General features: G+C 36.3%; 1 protein-coding gene across 1 annotated transcript; it reads right to left on the minus strand.

Moving 5' to 3' along the window:
* Positions 1-2,129: 2,129 nt before the first annotated feature.
* LOC145682041 (uncharacterized) lies at positions 2,130-4,151 on the minus strand. The gene has a single exon (XM_081753640.1). The coding sequence runs from the start codon at positions 4,149-4,151 to the stop codon at positions 2,130-2,132; it is 2,022 nt and encodes a 673-aa protein (XP_081609766.1).
* Positions 4,152-17,562: the final 13,411 nt, after the last annotated feature.

Consider the following 17,562-nt stretch of genomic DNA (forward strand, 5'->3'; position numbering starts at 1 on the left):
TGCCCACAGAGACTGGATTACAAACGACACAATTTCACGACGAATATTTCCGTTAGAAGTAATTATTATTATTTTACATTTTCAGAAATTATTTTCTTGGTACAATATGCATTATTTGAATCTAACAGTAATACGAAAGTATTTGCTAAGCAGCAATAAGACTTGTAAGAAAAGGCACAAGGACAAATAAAATACTTAAATACAAGGGACAATAATTAGAACCATCGTTAGCGTAACGTTTCGTAACACATAATATAAACGTTACAATACGAAAGAATATCTACTGATTCATGTTCTATCATAGGTTCGCTACATGTTTCCGTACCTATCTCTTTTTAAGAGTTAATGGCTTTGATTTTCGCGACGTCACGCTTGTGGTTATCATTCCTTAATAGTATTCGATTTCTCCTAGAACCTTTCCTTATTTTTATAAGTTTAAAATAAAATGAGGAGACAAAATGTATAACAAAGAAATTGGGGCAGCTCCTGCAAGTATCTACATTTTAAGGAGTAAAAATTTTGTTAGTGCACCAAGGATCAGAACAGGAATCGTCACGCTGACGTCCTGGATTCAATCTTACGTCCAATAGCATATTTCCAACTCTAAAATTAGAACAAAGTATAGTTTGAACTCAGTAAAGGTTATAGTAAATGGTTTATGTAATTCAGTGAGATTTTGAATGAAGAAATATGACCACTAGCAATGTATTTGCAATCAATAAAAGCTATTCTTTTCGACGTACGACACATCATACTACCATATAATATTAATCGGAATTTAATGGCATCATATGTTTTTTCTTAAGACGAACACCTTCCCAAGATACGGTTCTTGACTTTGACACATTTATATTAGAATTGCAGCAACCCATTAAAAACTGCTTTCATAAACATCTTTTTAGTAGTTTAAACTTAGTGTCACATGACATCCTTCCCAATTTAAAAAAAAAAACTTAGAATTAAAGATGGCAGACAACGATTTACCTTCCTTTCACGCAATATTGTTTAACTTTTGTTTTAAACCCATTTCAGTAACACTAAATCCTCTTCATTAGCAAATCCAAGTTACATTCTTATAAAGGAACCAGAACCCATACAAACTTTTGCGACTGGGTACACGGATTCCTTTTCCAAAGCGGTTTTATATATATCGGGTGTAAGGAAAAGGTAGTACAGGCAGACAGACTTGATTCTACAGCTAAAACGATACGAAAATGTCTTTATAAAGTTGTCCTTTAAGGCCCCCTTTTGGAAGGGAGAGACCGGTAAAGTTTGGTCGATATGGCAATATCGCACGGGTTGTCGGTAACAAGACTTGATAGCAGCGACTTTGGAATGGTGTTTATCGTGGAGTAGAGGAAAGTGCCGTACTTCAAACGAAGGTACCTAACTTCAAAGCTCTTTGTCATTTTTCTTTTTTTCTTCTTCTTCTTCTTTTTTTTAAATAAAAGAGTGGAATATCGTATGCAGCAAAAGGTCTGAAATGTAGCGGGAAAATGTGAAGAGATGAAAACGTACATTTAAAATGTCAAATTGAATAAATGTCGTACAAACGGAAGCTTTCTGTGCCCAGATCATGACAAAACATGCCGTTTCAAATCTAGCCATTTTGTTGTTAAAATAAAAAAAAAACTGATTTAGAAAACCTTAGATAACGAAGAAGTTTAAACTAAACTCCAAAGCCGATATCACGTGTTTCTACAGAGTACCGCAAGGTGTTACCTCATAGTCCAAATTTTACCCGTCTGTCACTTCAAAAGGGAACCTCGGAGGACAAAATATCGTAAGACATTTTCGTTTCATTTCAGCTGTAGAGTCAGATTCTGTCCAAGCTGTGCGATCTTTTCCTTATACTCGATATGTAACCTTTTTCATTTCCGAACAAAAAATCTGTATAAAATTTACATAGAACCAACCATGTTTTTTAAAAGTTTAGTTTCTACTTCGGTGGCCATAGGATCATGCAGGCAAAACATCTAGTTGTACAGGAATGTATGCTTCATTGCAAATGCTTTGCTAGTGGATATAATATTTTTTGACTGAAAATCACATGGATTAGGAAACATTTTCTTATGCTCGAGCCCTATTACGATTATGTTAGAAAACACTGCCCCACATGCAACACAAAATCATACCGAAACAGAAACATATATGTTGTCATTATCGATTATCTTATAATACGTAGGAGGCCCTGCAAAATTCAAATTTACTGGTATGCAGATCCACTCTTGCGTGAAAGACAAATGATATGCACAGTAGTGACCGTCATAGCCAACTGTTTTCATTTTCTTACATAGAAGGAAAATGTGCGACTCTTCGTCTAACAAAATTTTTTTCATATTATAAAAGTTTAAACCATCTTCATGAATTTCGAACGCTACCATGCAACACTTGAACACAAATCCGTTGTATATGCACCAAGCTACTGACCGACAAAGTTTCAACAACGAAGGAGGTAAACACATTGAAAACAATGGAAAATTCTGATCTTGTGAAAGGTATATCTTTGCTCCAGGTCCAATTTCTTGTTGAATATGAAAACCGTTTTTCTGAAAGAACTTGTAACATATCTGCAATTGGTGTTTCAAACCTATAGTTTCTAGAACATTCTTTCGACAATAAGCAATACGGGCAGCAATCTTGGACGGTTGGTGTTTGGATTCATACCTCATACACCATGTGAAAACAAGTGGTCCTATATGTCGCATTAAACGTGGATAGTGAACCATATGATGATGCTTAGGTTTTAATGTATCCTGAAAAAAAGATTTATATATCTCATGATGTTCTTCAATTAATGTACAAAGTAATTCAGAAGTGTTTACGTGAATAACTTTTGATGTTAATATGACTGTTATTTCTCTTAGCAGAATATAAAATTTCCAAACGATATTTTCTTCGGGGATTAAGTCACCCACTATCAAACCAAAGTACCTTATGAGAAATAACATTTCAGCAGCAGACAAGTTTAATTTATTCTTTTCAAGATTTTCAGAAGATAAAGGTGCCGGCTTATTTACGTCATCTGACATGCTTGCAAAGGCCGAAATCCTACTGTTTAAAATATCCATTGTGAAAAGACGTGTTTCGTTGATGTAGTACTTCAAAATATGCATCATATCATAGTTCCCCACCCCTTCCAAAAGATTATGCATCACGTCCACACTGTAATTTTTGGTAACATGAAAACTCGGCAACATGTTCCAAGTGCTATTCTCTTTTACTCTTGTATGTGAAGCATCTCCGAGAATTACATGTAGTTCATAATTCTCAACGTCCCGCAAATTCCGGATGTTTTCTCTTGACTGCGCCTGTAAATCTGTTTTTGATGTAAGGCAAAACCTGCAAGGGTACTTAGCAGAATATGACTCTGTAAAGCCAAGAACGGAATTCAATCCAAGATTGTCACCTGTAATAGCACACAACTTAAAATAAATCTGTACTTCTGAACCATTATACATTACACATATACCTTCACATTCTAGGAAACGCAACTCTTCAATAAGAATTGAAAAGGTTGCTTTATTACCGAAAGTTTTTCTATCATTTGAATGAAAGAGTAAGGCGAGAAATATGTTCTCTAGTTTCGCGAAAAACTCCGGTGGAATACATGCAATTGTATAATAAACTACCCCTATCTTTTTTGTACCAGCATGCCCACTTAAAGGATTGTTAATTTCATAATCGTCAAAGTAAAGAAATAAAGGTAATATCAAACTATCATCAGAAACCGTTACCTCGTTTCTCCAATGCAGTCCTTGCACACTACTGAAAAGTACTTCAGTCTCTTGATCTGCACTGTTCTTGAAGTGGAGTAACGTTGACAGAACATTCGGTAACTCCAAAAATCGTTTAAGCATTTTTCGCATAGGCACAAACTTTCCAAGCACTTGTAATGTTTCCACCGAAACCTCGCCTTTCTTTCTCTTTGAAGATAATTTCTGTCCAATAACATAATCAATTGGTTTTATCAAACTGCCCATTGTCTCTAACATACCAAATCGCCTATATTCGGTTTCCAAGCTATAAAATGGACTGGACATTATACTAAACATGTTCATTACTTCAGTTACTGTATTATCATCAACATGATTTCCTCGAAGCGTTTGTAAAATTTTTTCTCTTAGCAGTTGCATCACACTACCGCCCATAAACCCGTGTACCCAGTCGCAAAGGTTTTGTTGATTGATTGATTGATTGATTGTGAGTTTAACGTCCCTTTTCAGCAGCGAGGCTATATGAGACGTGGACCTACTGATTAACGTGGAATCCGAACCACATGAGCTCCCGCCGGGCAAAGGTTTTGTATATGAGTTCTGGTTAAGTTACATTGACTATACAGTTTAGTAATAAAAAGAAGGGCTTCCTCCTTTACAGCCTCACGGTAATCCTCAAGAGAAAGGCTTTCCACAGAAGTTTCAATTGGTATATCACCATTATCAGACAACTGTCTCTCAACATTGATGTGACACCCCTCATTTTGGTATCCACGAAAAGGCTGGTTCCCATCACCACCCGTACTTGTTCTTTCGTGTTTCAGCAAGTGTTTGCGGAATGAATTGGCGTTATCAAATTCGCGTCCACACAATGATTCCCCACAACGAAAGGGGCTCATGGCACCTAATTTGTGACAAAATTTTAAATGAAGTAACAGAGACTGACACTTTCTTAAGTCACTATGACAAACAAAACACTTAGGCATCTTCTTACAAACTAAAAAGAACGTATATACATGAAAAAACTATTTTACAAACTAAATGATTAACGGAAAACAACCTTTCCCGCCATTACACGGTACTAGATCTTTGATATTTCAGAGATAAGCGTGTTCACTGAAGGAAAATTCTTGTCGCAGTCATTTTCAATTTTGTACATATGTTTCTGCACAAATGTCCACACCTGTTCTGATTCCTTCGGATATTCTGCATCCAGTACTTGAAACGACTTGAATGTGCTATCGATTGCTTTCAGTGAAGTTTCAACTCTGTAGAGATTATCCTCAATACTCACGTAGAAGACTTGATGTTCATCTATTTTTGAAGCGACAACGACGGGCATGGGCTGCACACTACATCCAAAGCGCTGCATCTTTAGATGATGCCTTTCTAACTCTGTTTGAAGATCGGACGCTTCCTGTAAGTCATGTACACAGAATTATTATCACGTTACACACCTATTAACACGTTATCAAATTCCAAAAACTACAAATACACGTATAATTAAAATGAGCTTGTATTTTAAACACGAGGTGCACCAATAATATATATAGCAATCCAATTAAACTGCTACCAACTGTTTTCAGGCATTCTTCTATACTAGAAATGCAATGTAATGAGGTCATAATTGACGCGAGTCACTTCTGCGCGATATGAAATGTCTTGAAAACTAATATAGGTTAATATGACAGTATTTCGAATGTATTATTATACCCCTTGAGTTGTACATTTTTAATACCGTTCATTGTGTTTGTATTATCCGATGCAATTAAGAAAAGTTCTGGGAAAATTAAGTCAAGTTCCTTAGAGGAATCTACCCTTTAGTATAAGGTTTGAGAATAATCAGAAAGAAAACAATCTGAATTATTGCACTTATAAACTTGACAGTAGTTACGTGAATAGATAACTGCGACATAAATAAAATTGTCCTAAGCTTACACTTAATGGTTTACATTTACAGTAACAAATATTTCAATTAAATTTGGCAAACTTGGAATCACATCCAGACATAAAGTAACCACGGATATTTTAAAGATAAAATAAATTTATATCCTGTACCTCAATGACCGCAATTCTTGACGTTACAAATCTCCAGGAAGAAGAAAGAAAAACCTTTGCGGAAATTTGAAAAGCAAGGATGCTACAATATCAATGAGTTAGTTTTTAAAATAATGATCATGAAAAGGTTGGTGCAGTTCCCCTACGTGCTGCTTAGTATTTTTTATAAGATTAATATTACACACATATCATTACCTCGAGTATAAACACTTCTTACTTATTTATGCCATAAAATGAAGAAAGGAGTGTTATCATAGTTCCAATATTTGAAGGGTTGAATGAAGAACATTTTTAAAGACACTGGGAAAAAGCTGTTTTGAGCCAAGTAAACATTTTATCCATGACCATAAACATATTTAAGCTCTACTTATGTTTTAGAAAGTTTACATAGCATTCACCGAAAGTTTTACAGCATTTTTACGTTTACTATTGTTATTGGAATATAGGGTTTCATCACGGGAACTTCATAAGGCATAAACCTACAGTGGAACCGAAAATACGAATAACATCCTAAAATCCCCTCCCCCTTCCCCCCCGGGAAATCGAACGCAGTCGCCCAACAAAGGAGATAAGTGTACTAGCAACGAAGGAGTAACTTTTAGGTCGGCCTTAAGTTCGTCACGTTTGAGGGATGTCGTCCCTCGGAGAGCACACAATCTGAGAGAGGGGAAGCAAGAAAGGAATGGATGGGGAAGGAAGCGGTCTGGGACCTGTGTGTTAGGTACCATCCCAGCATTTTTAGCATCGTTCACTGTGTTTATATTATCCGACGCGATTAAAAAACAAAAAAACTCACTCAACCCAGGAAAAAACACTCAGGATGATTGGCCTGAAAAAGCTGTTACATTTCTTTGATCGAGTGATCCCACCGGGAATCGAACCCAGAACCGCTCGCACCAAAGGCGAGGGCGTTAGCGACTACGTCACGCGGGGCTACTAATGAATATTGTGTTTTCCTATTTTACGCATATTCCTTTCTATCTACACAACTTAGGTTCACGATATCTTCGTAAGATACAAATCGCGTCACATACACCGATATATGCTTTACTAATTGCATGAAGAAGAGTCATGTATATTGCAAAATATGGTTGATAGCTCACTCCACCAAGGGCGTGCTGTCCCGAGGGGGCCTTTTCTTAAACAAACTTTTTTGTTTCCATGTACCACCAATATGATCCTCTTGATATGGTATGGTAATCATATCAATTGAATGCACATCAAAGATGGAGCGGGTCAGTGGCTATGGATCACGTGGGGATAATTTTGAGTATACTTTAGTGGATCTTGGGTTACATTTACATGTTCCACTGTTACGTATGACTACCCTAACCCAACAATAACAACTGACTCATTGTAGTCCTCAATATAACACATTCCACTTTGATCCACTCTCGACATATTCGGTCAGTAGGTCGAAGTAGATCAGTAGATCATGGTGACACGTGGTGAGTCAGAGTGGATCGTGGTTTGATGAAAATGGTGTTTGCTTACACAATATTTTTGTTTGAGCATAGCAGTTTTTCCAGAAAAGCTGATTTTTTTTTGTTTGTTTGTTCGATAAGGTTTCGTGCAATGTTCTCCATTCTCCAATCACTAATTAAATGTTAATGACATATTTCGTTGTAATCAAGTGTAGATATTAATACATTATATTACATAATGGTACATACTCTGACATGAAAAAGGAATCCTTGCTGTGCCTCGTATTTGGAAGGTTTCCATAATCCACCTCCGTCTTTCCTTTTGATACACGTGGTCACAGATGGGAAATATCTTCCAAGAAGTATTAATATTACGACTGTTCTGGCATCTGGAAAAGAATGAAATATCAAGAACATTTGTAGGTAATTAATTTACGCTTATACAGCGAGGTCCGGAAGTGGGCGTACCTCTAATTGGTGTTTTCTGACGCTTTTTGGTTTTACCTACATTTGTTTGGTAACACTGCTTGGCATTGTCTGGTAACATTCCTTTGCATTGTCTGGCAACATTGCTATCCATTTGTTTTCTGCTTGGTAACAGTTATCAGATCAGTTCCTGAATCAGACGTTTCCTGGCCGCTTGATTGGAAGAGGTTGTGCATCCAGCTCTTTGCCAGGCCTCCAAGAAGTCCCGATCTGACGATATCAGACAATGCTCCCTGGGCTTTCATGAAGCAACACGTAAGAAACACTCGATATCACACAACGCAGGAATTACGAGCAGCTGTGGAACACGCCTTCACCCTCGTTGACTCCGGATTATCTCCGCAAAACATCTGCCAGAATTTTGTGCAGAATTCAGTTGTGTTATGACATGGATGGTGATCATACCTTTGTTTATGACTCTTACGACTTCAAGGTAGCTGTGTACAGACATTCTAACATAACTAACACTATACTGTTGAAACTAAAGGGGGTACGCCCACTTTTGGACCACCTTATACTAATTTATTTGAATGTAAGTGCTAACTTTCTTACTGCATTCATTCTCATACCTGCAGAGGTTTGCTCTGTGATACGCAATGAATACGGTATATTACTTTAATTCAATAATCAAAGAAAAAAGGAAATTACATTTTGTAAGCAATGGACAGCAGTCTGAAAAAAACACACACAAAAAGTATCATCTTTTGTAACTACACCCAGATTCGGCAAAGGGATAATGCGATGTTTCTTATATGCAAATATTGGGTCCAAATAATGGTGAAAACTAATCTTAATACGATACTTAACTATCGCCTATAAGTACGTGTATAAAAGCTGTACATGAAGTATATTATTTCAAGAACCAAAGGTTAAAGTCAACGTATGTATTTCTCTTTGGGAAGTTGCAACAGATACGGATAAAAGGAGAGAAATTGAACAGCTTAATGAATCAAAATAGACAATTAACAACAAGTTAAAGACTATAGGCTGCGGAAAAGCTCTTTCGTCACAAATTCTAAACATTAGTTTCATTCATTGCTACAAAAGGGATTTCATATCTGCTTATTAAGTCTACTGAATCTATCTTCTTCATATACTGTTATTCAAGTAAATACTGATTTCAGGGATGTAAACTGGTCACTGAAGTCAGTATTTCAGACTCTTTGGGAGATTAAACGAAAAATGTTCAATTACTACACAGCAGTTGAAATATTTCTCGTGATCTGAGCTCAATAATGAAACAAAAGAATAACAGAGCTTTTTTAAGTGCTCGATATGTTGTCGATTTACAATTATCATTTATTTTTCTTCTAGATTTTGATTTATTCTGCTCGGACTTACGACTAAAAGAAGACAAGGGAAAATTGCCGGAGCAGCTGTAATTGATCTTTTCTTTGCTTACGGGAGTAGGCTGAACAGTGTTGCGTTTTGATAATTATAGTGAACAATACTTAATGAAATAATAAACAATGTGTACACCATTTCTCCACAGTCATAACTTACTTCCATGCACTTCCACCAATGGCGCAAATCCTCCCGTAGCGTCGTCACGGTAGAGTTCCTAGCCTTTGAAGCGACATCACGATCACAGCGCTGGAGATCCTCATCTGATAAATAGTACGTTTCCTTAAAGTGTTCCTTCAGTTTAGGATAGATGTAAAAGACGCTCTATGCAAAATCAGGGTGAGGAAGAAGTAATACTGACTTGTGAATGGCGTTGTCCACAGAGTTTCTTCCCAAAGGTATACGAGCGGTACATCGAACACTAAAACACTAAAGAAGTTGAAAGTTCGACTGACGCGCGTCAGACCTGAGAATGGAGCCTTTCTTCACCGGAAAGTTGACCACCGACACAATATTAAAGCTTGGATACTCTACACTCCATACAGCCCTGATCTTAAACTTAGTGACTTTTGCATCTTTCCTAAACTGAATGTACACTTAACCCACTATTTATCAGAGAACAATGTCCACCGTGCGATACGATTGTGGTGTTGCTCTATAGGCAAAGCATTCTACCGCGACGCCATTGAAGGTATGATGCGCAGTTGGAGAAGTGCGTGGAAGTGAAAGGTGACTATGTAAACAATTAATGTTTCAGAACTGAACCCTAGATGTCAATATGCACTTGTTTTCTTCTTCTTCAAATTATGTTCACTATAACCCGATATATTAAACAACAAGCAAAAATTTTCAGCCCATCTTTGTAATAAAAGTGAGATTTCCGCAATCTGAAATACGGTATTATTATACACGATTTTGCTTTGGTAGTTCACGGTCTTAAGTCAGAGTTTTAATAAAATTGCAAGTTTTATTAATAATCTAACGAGTTTAAGATATATTTACAGCTGTTCTGGGACAGACTGTTAAACTGTTGTTACATAAATATTGAGACACATCAATTTCTTGTTTAAAACCGTTGTTTTTGTGGCATACACCTTTCGCATACGGAAGTTCAAGTTATAGTAGATCTGAGTGCAATATTTTCTTTTAATAAGAAAAATAATTACCTTCCCTGATGTTCTCCTGCAGCAAAAGTTCTACTAATGTGGCTCCGTCATTTGTTGTTTGTTTGATCGTGGTAAGTATATGCTGAATCTTCTTTAAGTCTGCATTCCACGTTGAAAAAAATGTTATATCTTTCCCAGGATATAACTGGCCAAAATCAATGTCGATCTGAAAAGTAAAAGAAATTATTGTCACATATACCTAACGCTGTTTGATGATATAATGTTCTATGCTTTCTTCTCTTTATACACAAGTTTGGTAGTATAGTTTTCTTTCAAGTTCATTAAATAATCTTTGTTTCAACAGAGCGTTTTTAATCAAGTTATGAACATCAATGGCATTCACCCCATTATAGTATCCATTTTCAGAAAATACTATGTCTGATTGAAAAAGAAATCCCAAAGTAGGCATGTAAAAAACAATTACTTAGAGTGGAACTGATAAAATACACGCAAATATAAAACAAACTTCCAAGCGCTTTCGCATTTATGGAGTCGTCATACAGGGACGCAAAGACGAAAGTGGAATAAGAAATAGAGAAAGACACAAGGACCGCACCTATACCAACAGTGATTTCTCCACAAGGTTCTCTACTTTCTCGTATGAGTACTTGACAGCAGTCACGTGATCACACGACCACCATAGCACCTAGCAGAAATATGGCAAAATGAAATGAATTGAAATGAAATCTTTGAGTTTTACGTCTCACGGTTATGCCGGTTAGGCTAAAGGAGACGGTGATGATGAGAGATGAATGAAATGGTGGAATGAAGAAAGTGGGAGAACCCGAGAAAACCCATGAGCACGGTGTTTGTCCACCACAAAGTCCACACGGCGGGAGCAGGGTTTGAACCCGGGACCCCAAGCACCGGAGGTGAACGCTCTACCACTGAGCCACCGCCCCCCCCCAGAAATATGGCGCAACTCGTCTTACTCTGTATCTTTCTTCTTCCACTTTCGTCTTTCTCTCCCTGCCTAACAAAGTCATAAAAGGTGAAAGCTCTTACAAGCTTTTTTTTTCATTCTGAAATCTTTGCGCGCATGTACTGTACGTGTATTTTATTTAATTTCTGGTAACTGTTTTATACATTGGTTGGTTTTTAATTACACAAAAACGTGTCTTTAACGTAAGCTTACATAATTCTGAACCTTCTGCCGCTGATGCTGGTATATTTGTAAATTAAAATAAACTATTAAATGTTTTCATAGGAACACCATCAACAAGAGTGAGGATGTGGGGCTGATCGGCGAGCGGGCTGGGTAGCGTAGAGGTTAACTTATTGGCATTGTACGTCGAAGACACAAGATCTATTTTCGGCCCACTCGCACTTTTTCACTCTGATTTTTCATTATTTCTGAATCTATACAGGATTTGGTGTACTGAAAATCCGGTTGATTTTCTCAGAATTACTAAACGTTCTACCTGCTACAAGATGCACCATCTCGTCCATCAGCTTACAGGAAAAAATTAGAACCGAAAAACTCCGAAACATAGTGCAAGACAGGGTACAACTTCATACACCGAAAAACATTTATAAACTCTCTCGCCTCATGCTAGGTGCTTTTTTTGCAAAGAAAAACTGTCGTGTTCGCAATTTATATATAGCATCAACATAAGACCCTTATGCTCATGATTTTTTTTTTAACTCATTAAATTTTGTTACACGTTTTTTTTTTGGTTTTTTTTTTCATTTTCCTTTAAGTACAGTTCGTTCTGTGATACGGAATTACACTTCTATAAAATAATATAAAGGTATTTTCTTTCTTCGGTTACATTCATAAAATAATAATAGAAAGACGTAAACTTCTTAGCAATATCATTACACTTACAAGTGTGTATCCAAGAGGCTGTTTTAAAGCAGGAAATTCCTTGAAGTAGGAGCTGATATCCTTCTCTGACTGAATGTAATTTGCTCTCCGATTTAATGTCGTTTGTTTCCACAGATCACACACTTTCTCCCATGGCTCTATATTATTTCTCAACTACGTGAGAGCTTCCTCGGCAAATTCATCAGTGGACTCTGAAAATAAAGGACACCATCTACATAATTCAGTGTGAAAGAAACGTACATACTCAGTATACGTAAATACATATGTATTAATTTCTAGGACAGAAGTACAAGAAATAACATTTCAATAAACATGTGAAACAGACAGTATTATACTTCTGAACACAATTGTCATATGAGGTGTTCGGAACATGTATTTACAAAACGTCCCGTTAATATATGAAAGCAGTGATAGAGTTTTACATACAGATGAACAGCAGATATACTGATTGCACAAATTCACGGAAATTTGTTGATTTATAATGAAGGTAGTGCCCTTGAACTGTGAATCTGTTGATTGACCATAATACGTGAATATGTGTAACCATGTTGTAAAAAATCGGCACGCATCTCTTTTAGGAAGTTTTGTACCCTTGTCTGAATATAAGATAGCATAAAACACTATGCATCGTGATTTACTGATAAAATTATAATACAGAATTTATGAACATGAAAGTAAATAAATGAGAAAGAACTATGAACGCACCATCTAAATCGACTTCGGTAGAAGTTGTAGCTGCACACCGGTTTCTCAAAGGCAAAACTCCACTTTGCCGCAAATACCTTCTTGTGTTGCAATATCTGTCCCAAAGTTTCCCTCTTGCCAAAACCTTCTTCCCTTGAGCAACTTTATAGGGGACGTAGTAAGTATGCTATTTGAAAAACAAATCACTGTTATAATATACTGTCCTGATATCCTATTGCACAACACAAAATTACAATCAAACTATATTATTTCCACAGAGAAACAAAATACATGGAAACCTGTTTAAAACGAAACTTATATAAAACGGAAATTTGCCGAAGATGAATAGTTTCTAGTCCCGGCAACTCTGTCTGATTTGCCATATGGTAAAGATTTTTCTCTTAACTGATTGCCAGCTCGAAACGTAGGGGCACTGTAGTGTCTGTCTGTCTCTGCGTTGGCGTTACTACTGAACTTCTGTTTTCAATAGTTAAGATCTTTCGGCCGTGAACAAGAATGGAGATAATGTTTCTGTTATTTAAGTTACCTGTTTCCTGTTTTTGTTGATACACACATAAGCACTTTTCTACTGTCAAAACTTTCTTTATAAATTAAAGACTTACTGCTTGCTACTCCGTCATTACACATGCATTTCCAAGAATTCGGTCATTTTTGAAAAAAAAAAATGGTAGAAATTTAGACCAGTTGTTGAAAATTTCCATTGTTTCTGCTGCAGAAAATGTGGTTTCAGTGTGGCGTGTTTGGATGTAAACCGAGTAGTGATTCAGGTCCAACCTTAAACTGTATTTCCCGTCCTTCATAACCTTACTGTTGAATAAGGATATATGGACCAGACATTTTCATTAATATGTAATCTCAACAAATAAAGTTTAAAGTGGAATAACGATGACCCCTAATATTTTTTTTAAAAAAAAGGAATAAAGTAATTTGAGGGTACTGGTGCTATTGAGCTCGATTTCAACCTCAAGAAAAAACAGTAACCCGGCCAAACTCGAAGGCAAATGTCAACTAGCTCTGTTTTCCTCGCAATCGATGACTTCCAATTCCAACATGTGCAGCAGCTGTACGTGTTACTGAAGACTAGCCTTCGGCTAGCTGGAGGTCTCGCACCTAGATCACCGTTTACTCCGACTACGGTCTCGCACCTTATAAACCCACAAGTATGCCAAATTTCATCCGCAGATGTTCAGGAAAAGTCTAAGCATTTTGAGATGTAGAAGATATGATATTAAATAACTGTGAGTTTTCAGTTTTCTAAAATAAATAATATATAAATAAATAAAAATAAAAAAAATAAAAAAATATCTCTATAATTAGATATAATTTTTGGTCAATAACTTGCATATCGCTATCAAAAGCTTTCAAGCATACCGAATATCAAGCTTTTGTTCCAATTTCAATTACCTAAAACATGAGATTTTATGTCCAAAACAAACATGCATTTAAATAGCACCGGAAATCTTTCTTTTTATTTTAGAATTACCCTAAAAACTAAAAATATTTACTTTTGATATTTTTTTGTGAGTTACTTCCAGAAAGCTACAAACATGCCAAACTGCATCACTCTAACCTTCGGGCTATATCATTTAACTTAATAATTTTTAATAATTTTGGGCTGTAGAAGGTATCTCCATATAAATAACAAGGGAAGATTTTTCACTTTCCCAAACAACCTCACTGAACTAGGAAATGTATAGTTTTGGTGATTTACTTAGTTAATTTTATGAAAACCCTACATGAATACCGAATGTAAAGTTTTTACTCAAATACAATTTCCTAAGACTTTTTTTTTTTTAAGTACACCGAAATAAGATAGGATTTTTACTCATTCTTCCTTTTCACCTACTAAAAACAAAGAAAAAAATCCTGTATATTTTTCTCCGAAGGCTATGTATGCCAAGTTTCAACTTTCCACGTCAACCGCCAGTTCCATTTTTTTGTCAGTTAATTCATGTAATTTTATGAATTATAGCTAAATTGCATTAGTTAATTGGTTATAAAAAAATGGCACGATGAAAAGTTTGAAACTTCCGGCTTTTATCCTAACTTAACGTACGCTCTAATGCAACGTGTGAACCAGATAATTTCTAAGGGTAAGTTCTAGAACACAGGTTCCCCATATAGGTTAGCAAGGTTGGTTCCTTTCTGTACCAAAATTTAAATTTTATTTCACAGAATATTGCTAGCGAGCGTCAGCAAGTGAAAGCGGGTTAGAAGACCGCAGGATACGTTGTTTTCTGTTTTTATTACAGCTAAATGGGAAGTGGGACATGTGTTCTAGAACTTTGTAATTTCTATGACGTTTATATTTTCTTCTCGCTTATTACAAAGCTAAGGCATTACTGCCGCATCGCCGGACCAGTATTAAAATCGAAAAAAAGTACTAAAATGCACTGTATACGGTTATATTTCGTTGGATTACATTAACTTACATTAGATTACCTCACATTAGGACAAGGGCATAAAAAACTACAGTGCAAAAAACACAAACCAACTTGTGCTAGGTAACCACTAAGTGCACGAATGCTATCTAACCGAGCCAAGGCAGGACGGAGCTAGCGGACCAGCGCGGTAGTGTGCCCGAAGGGAGCAGGTGCGTCAGCGACGATGTGTACACGCGTAAGCGAGGGTACTGAAAACATCTGGTTTCCGCAATCATATACATTTCAATAGCACTTGCCATGGTATCATACTAATAATGCTTTACTTGCAGAAACAGAAGTCACTTACCTTTAAAATCGTGAACAACAGTTTCTTGGGGTCATCTTTCCTTAAACAAGTACTCAGCTAAATAGCCCTCTAAATGGTTTTCCTTGTTCCCTGACGCTGTAAAATAATACGCTCCCTTTCCTTTCTGTATTTTCAATTCATTTCCACATTTTCCACACACCGTCAACCTTTTCAGTATACTGGTCTTTCACAAAATTTCAACAACTGTCGCTCGTTATTTTTGAACAGTTCTATTTACGTAACAGACGACATGTGACAGCCTTGACATACACGAGCTATTTTCATACTCCTCTTCGCGCCACTACATCATAACAACTATATCTCTCCGCGAAATGGTCCATCCGCCTCCACATACAGTGTCGCTTACAACATCAAAAAAAAAAAAAAAATTTTCTTCATTTTTACTATTCCCCTTATATGACTTTCACTCATTCTTGCTCATAAACAAACAAACAAAAAAAAATCTCCAACTGACCCGGTAAATTTTCTAAAACTGTTCCGGTGATACAGCCGTTAACCCCAAAGCTAAATAAGCTTCATTTCGTGGGAACAATCACATACAAAATCATTATGAATACTTGACTAATTTCAGTAAACTGTGAGATCAACTAAGTTCATATATTAGTTTCATTAGCTCATGGTCCCTTGTACGAAGGTACTGAATGGTTAAACTTAGGTCAAGCTTCAGTACTGCTGAATGGGCTGACTGGTAAATAATTTGTGAACTACTGGTACATCATTTGAGGAATTAGTTGACTTCTGACCGAGTCTGATCGGGTTAGATCACTTCTTGAGGTCAAAACCGAGCACTCAATCCAATCAGCGCCCCACCTTTACTTAGTTTTAAATAGGGACTTTGTTTACTCCACTTTAATTTAGCCTAAATATATTTTTTTAAAAAATGAACTGGTTCAAACAAAATATCGGATTTAAAAAGAAAATGGTTTCTGCAACACCTGTTATTTATGTGCTTTGAAGTTTGAAATCACCATCATGAATGAAATTAAAAGTGCAAAGGTGGTGTCACTTAGTGTAACACAAAGAGAGAGGCCTTCTGTAATAATCTGAAAGCGACAGAAGCACACTTAAAAAGCATTAAATCGTAACCTATCGTGTTTTCTTGTTGCTACACATACCTAAACTAGCCTATCTAACCATACTTTCGCTCGCTGTCGCTTGTTCAGCATTAATTAGTAAAAATTAAGGGTGAATTATTATTAAAATTCTTGATTCCACCTATGCTGTTTGTAGAAAGTAATAAGGGCACAAAGTATAACAATTAAGGGGTTAAATTCCAAAGTTGGACGTCCGTTTTCAGCAAAATTTTGAAACTTGCACGGAAGATACGTATAATTTGATCGTTTGTGTGCTTGATAATATATAAGGATAATACAACAAAACACTCTCTATTTGTTATATATAATAGGTTATAAACATGGGACTACTAAGCGAGCGAAGAGAACTACCTCGCGCAAGGTAACCGAATAGTTGCATTGTGGGAAAGTAACGAGCATTCATAGTATCAATATTGCGGGTAATATACCGAATCGCTATACGTGATGTGAACTGACAGTGTTGAATTTCGTGAAGCTCCCGTCGAAGGGTACTTCTATTATAGATCCTAACGTAACCTAACCTAACCTACACTTTCTCCCAACTCGCGAAATTGAAAAATTATACATTTTAATAGCTTTTACGCAATTTTGGTAGAAAAGTATCGGACGTCCAACTTCGGAATAAATGCCCAATTAAGTAAAACTCAACGCAGAAATATTAACATAGGATCACTATGATCCTCAAGCATCGAATCGTTCTGCAAAAGCTTAAGCCTCTTCCAAATAGTACGAACTCTCACATTAATAATAACCTTTCTCTCAACTTTTCACACAAACATCTTACAAGAAGTCTTAAATCATTATTATACCTTATATAATTTCATCTGTACATTTTCGGGCTTAAGTTTAGAGTTGCCCCTCCAGTTTCCAACCTACAAAAATGCAGTTAAAACATTAAAAATTGTTAGGTTAGGTTATTTGTTACCTGGTAAGACTTTTGTTAGACTAGAACAGTGACTGAAACAGGTTCCAATATCGTAATTCCGAGTA

Source organism: Thermobia domestica, chromosome 3 (assembly GCF_964235325.1).
Source record: "Thermobia domestica chromosome 3, izTheDome1.hap1.1, whole genome shotgun sequence".
NCBI lineage: Eukaryota > Metazoa > Arthropoda > Insecta > Zygentoma > Lepismatidae > Thermobia > Thermobia domestica.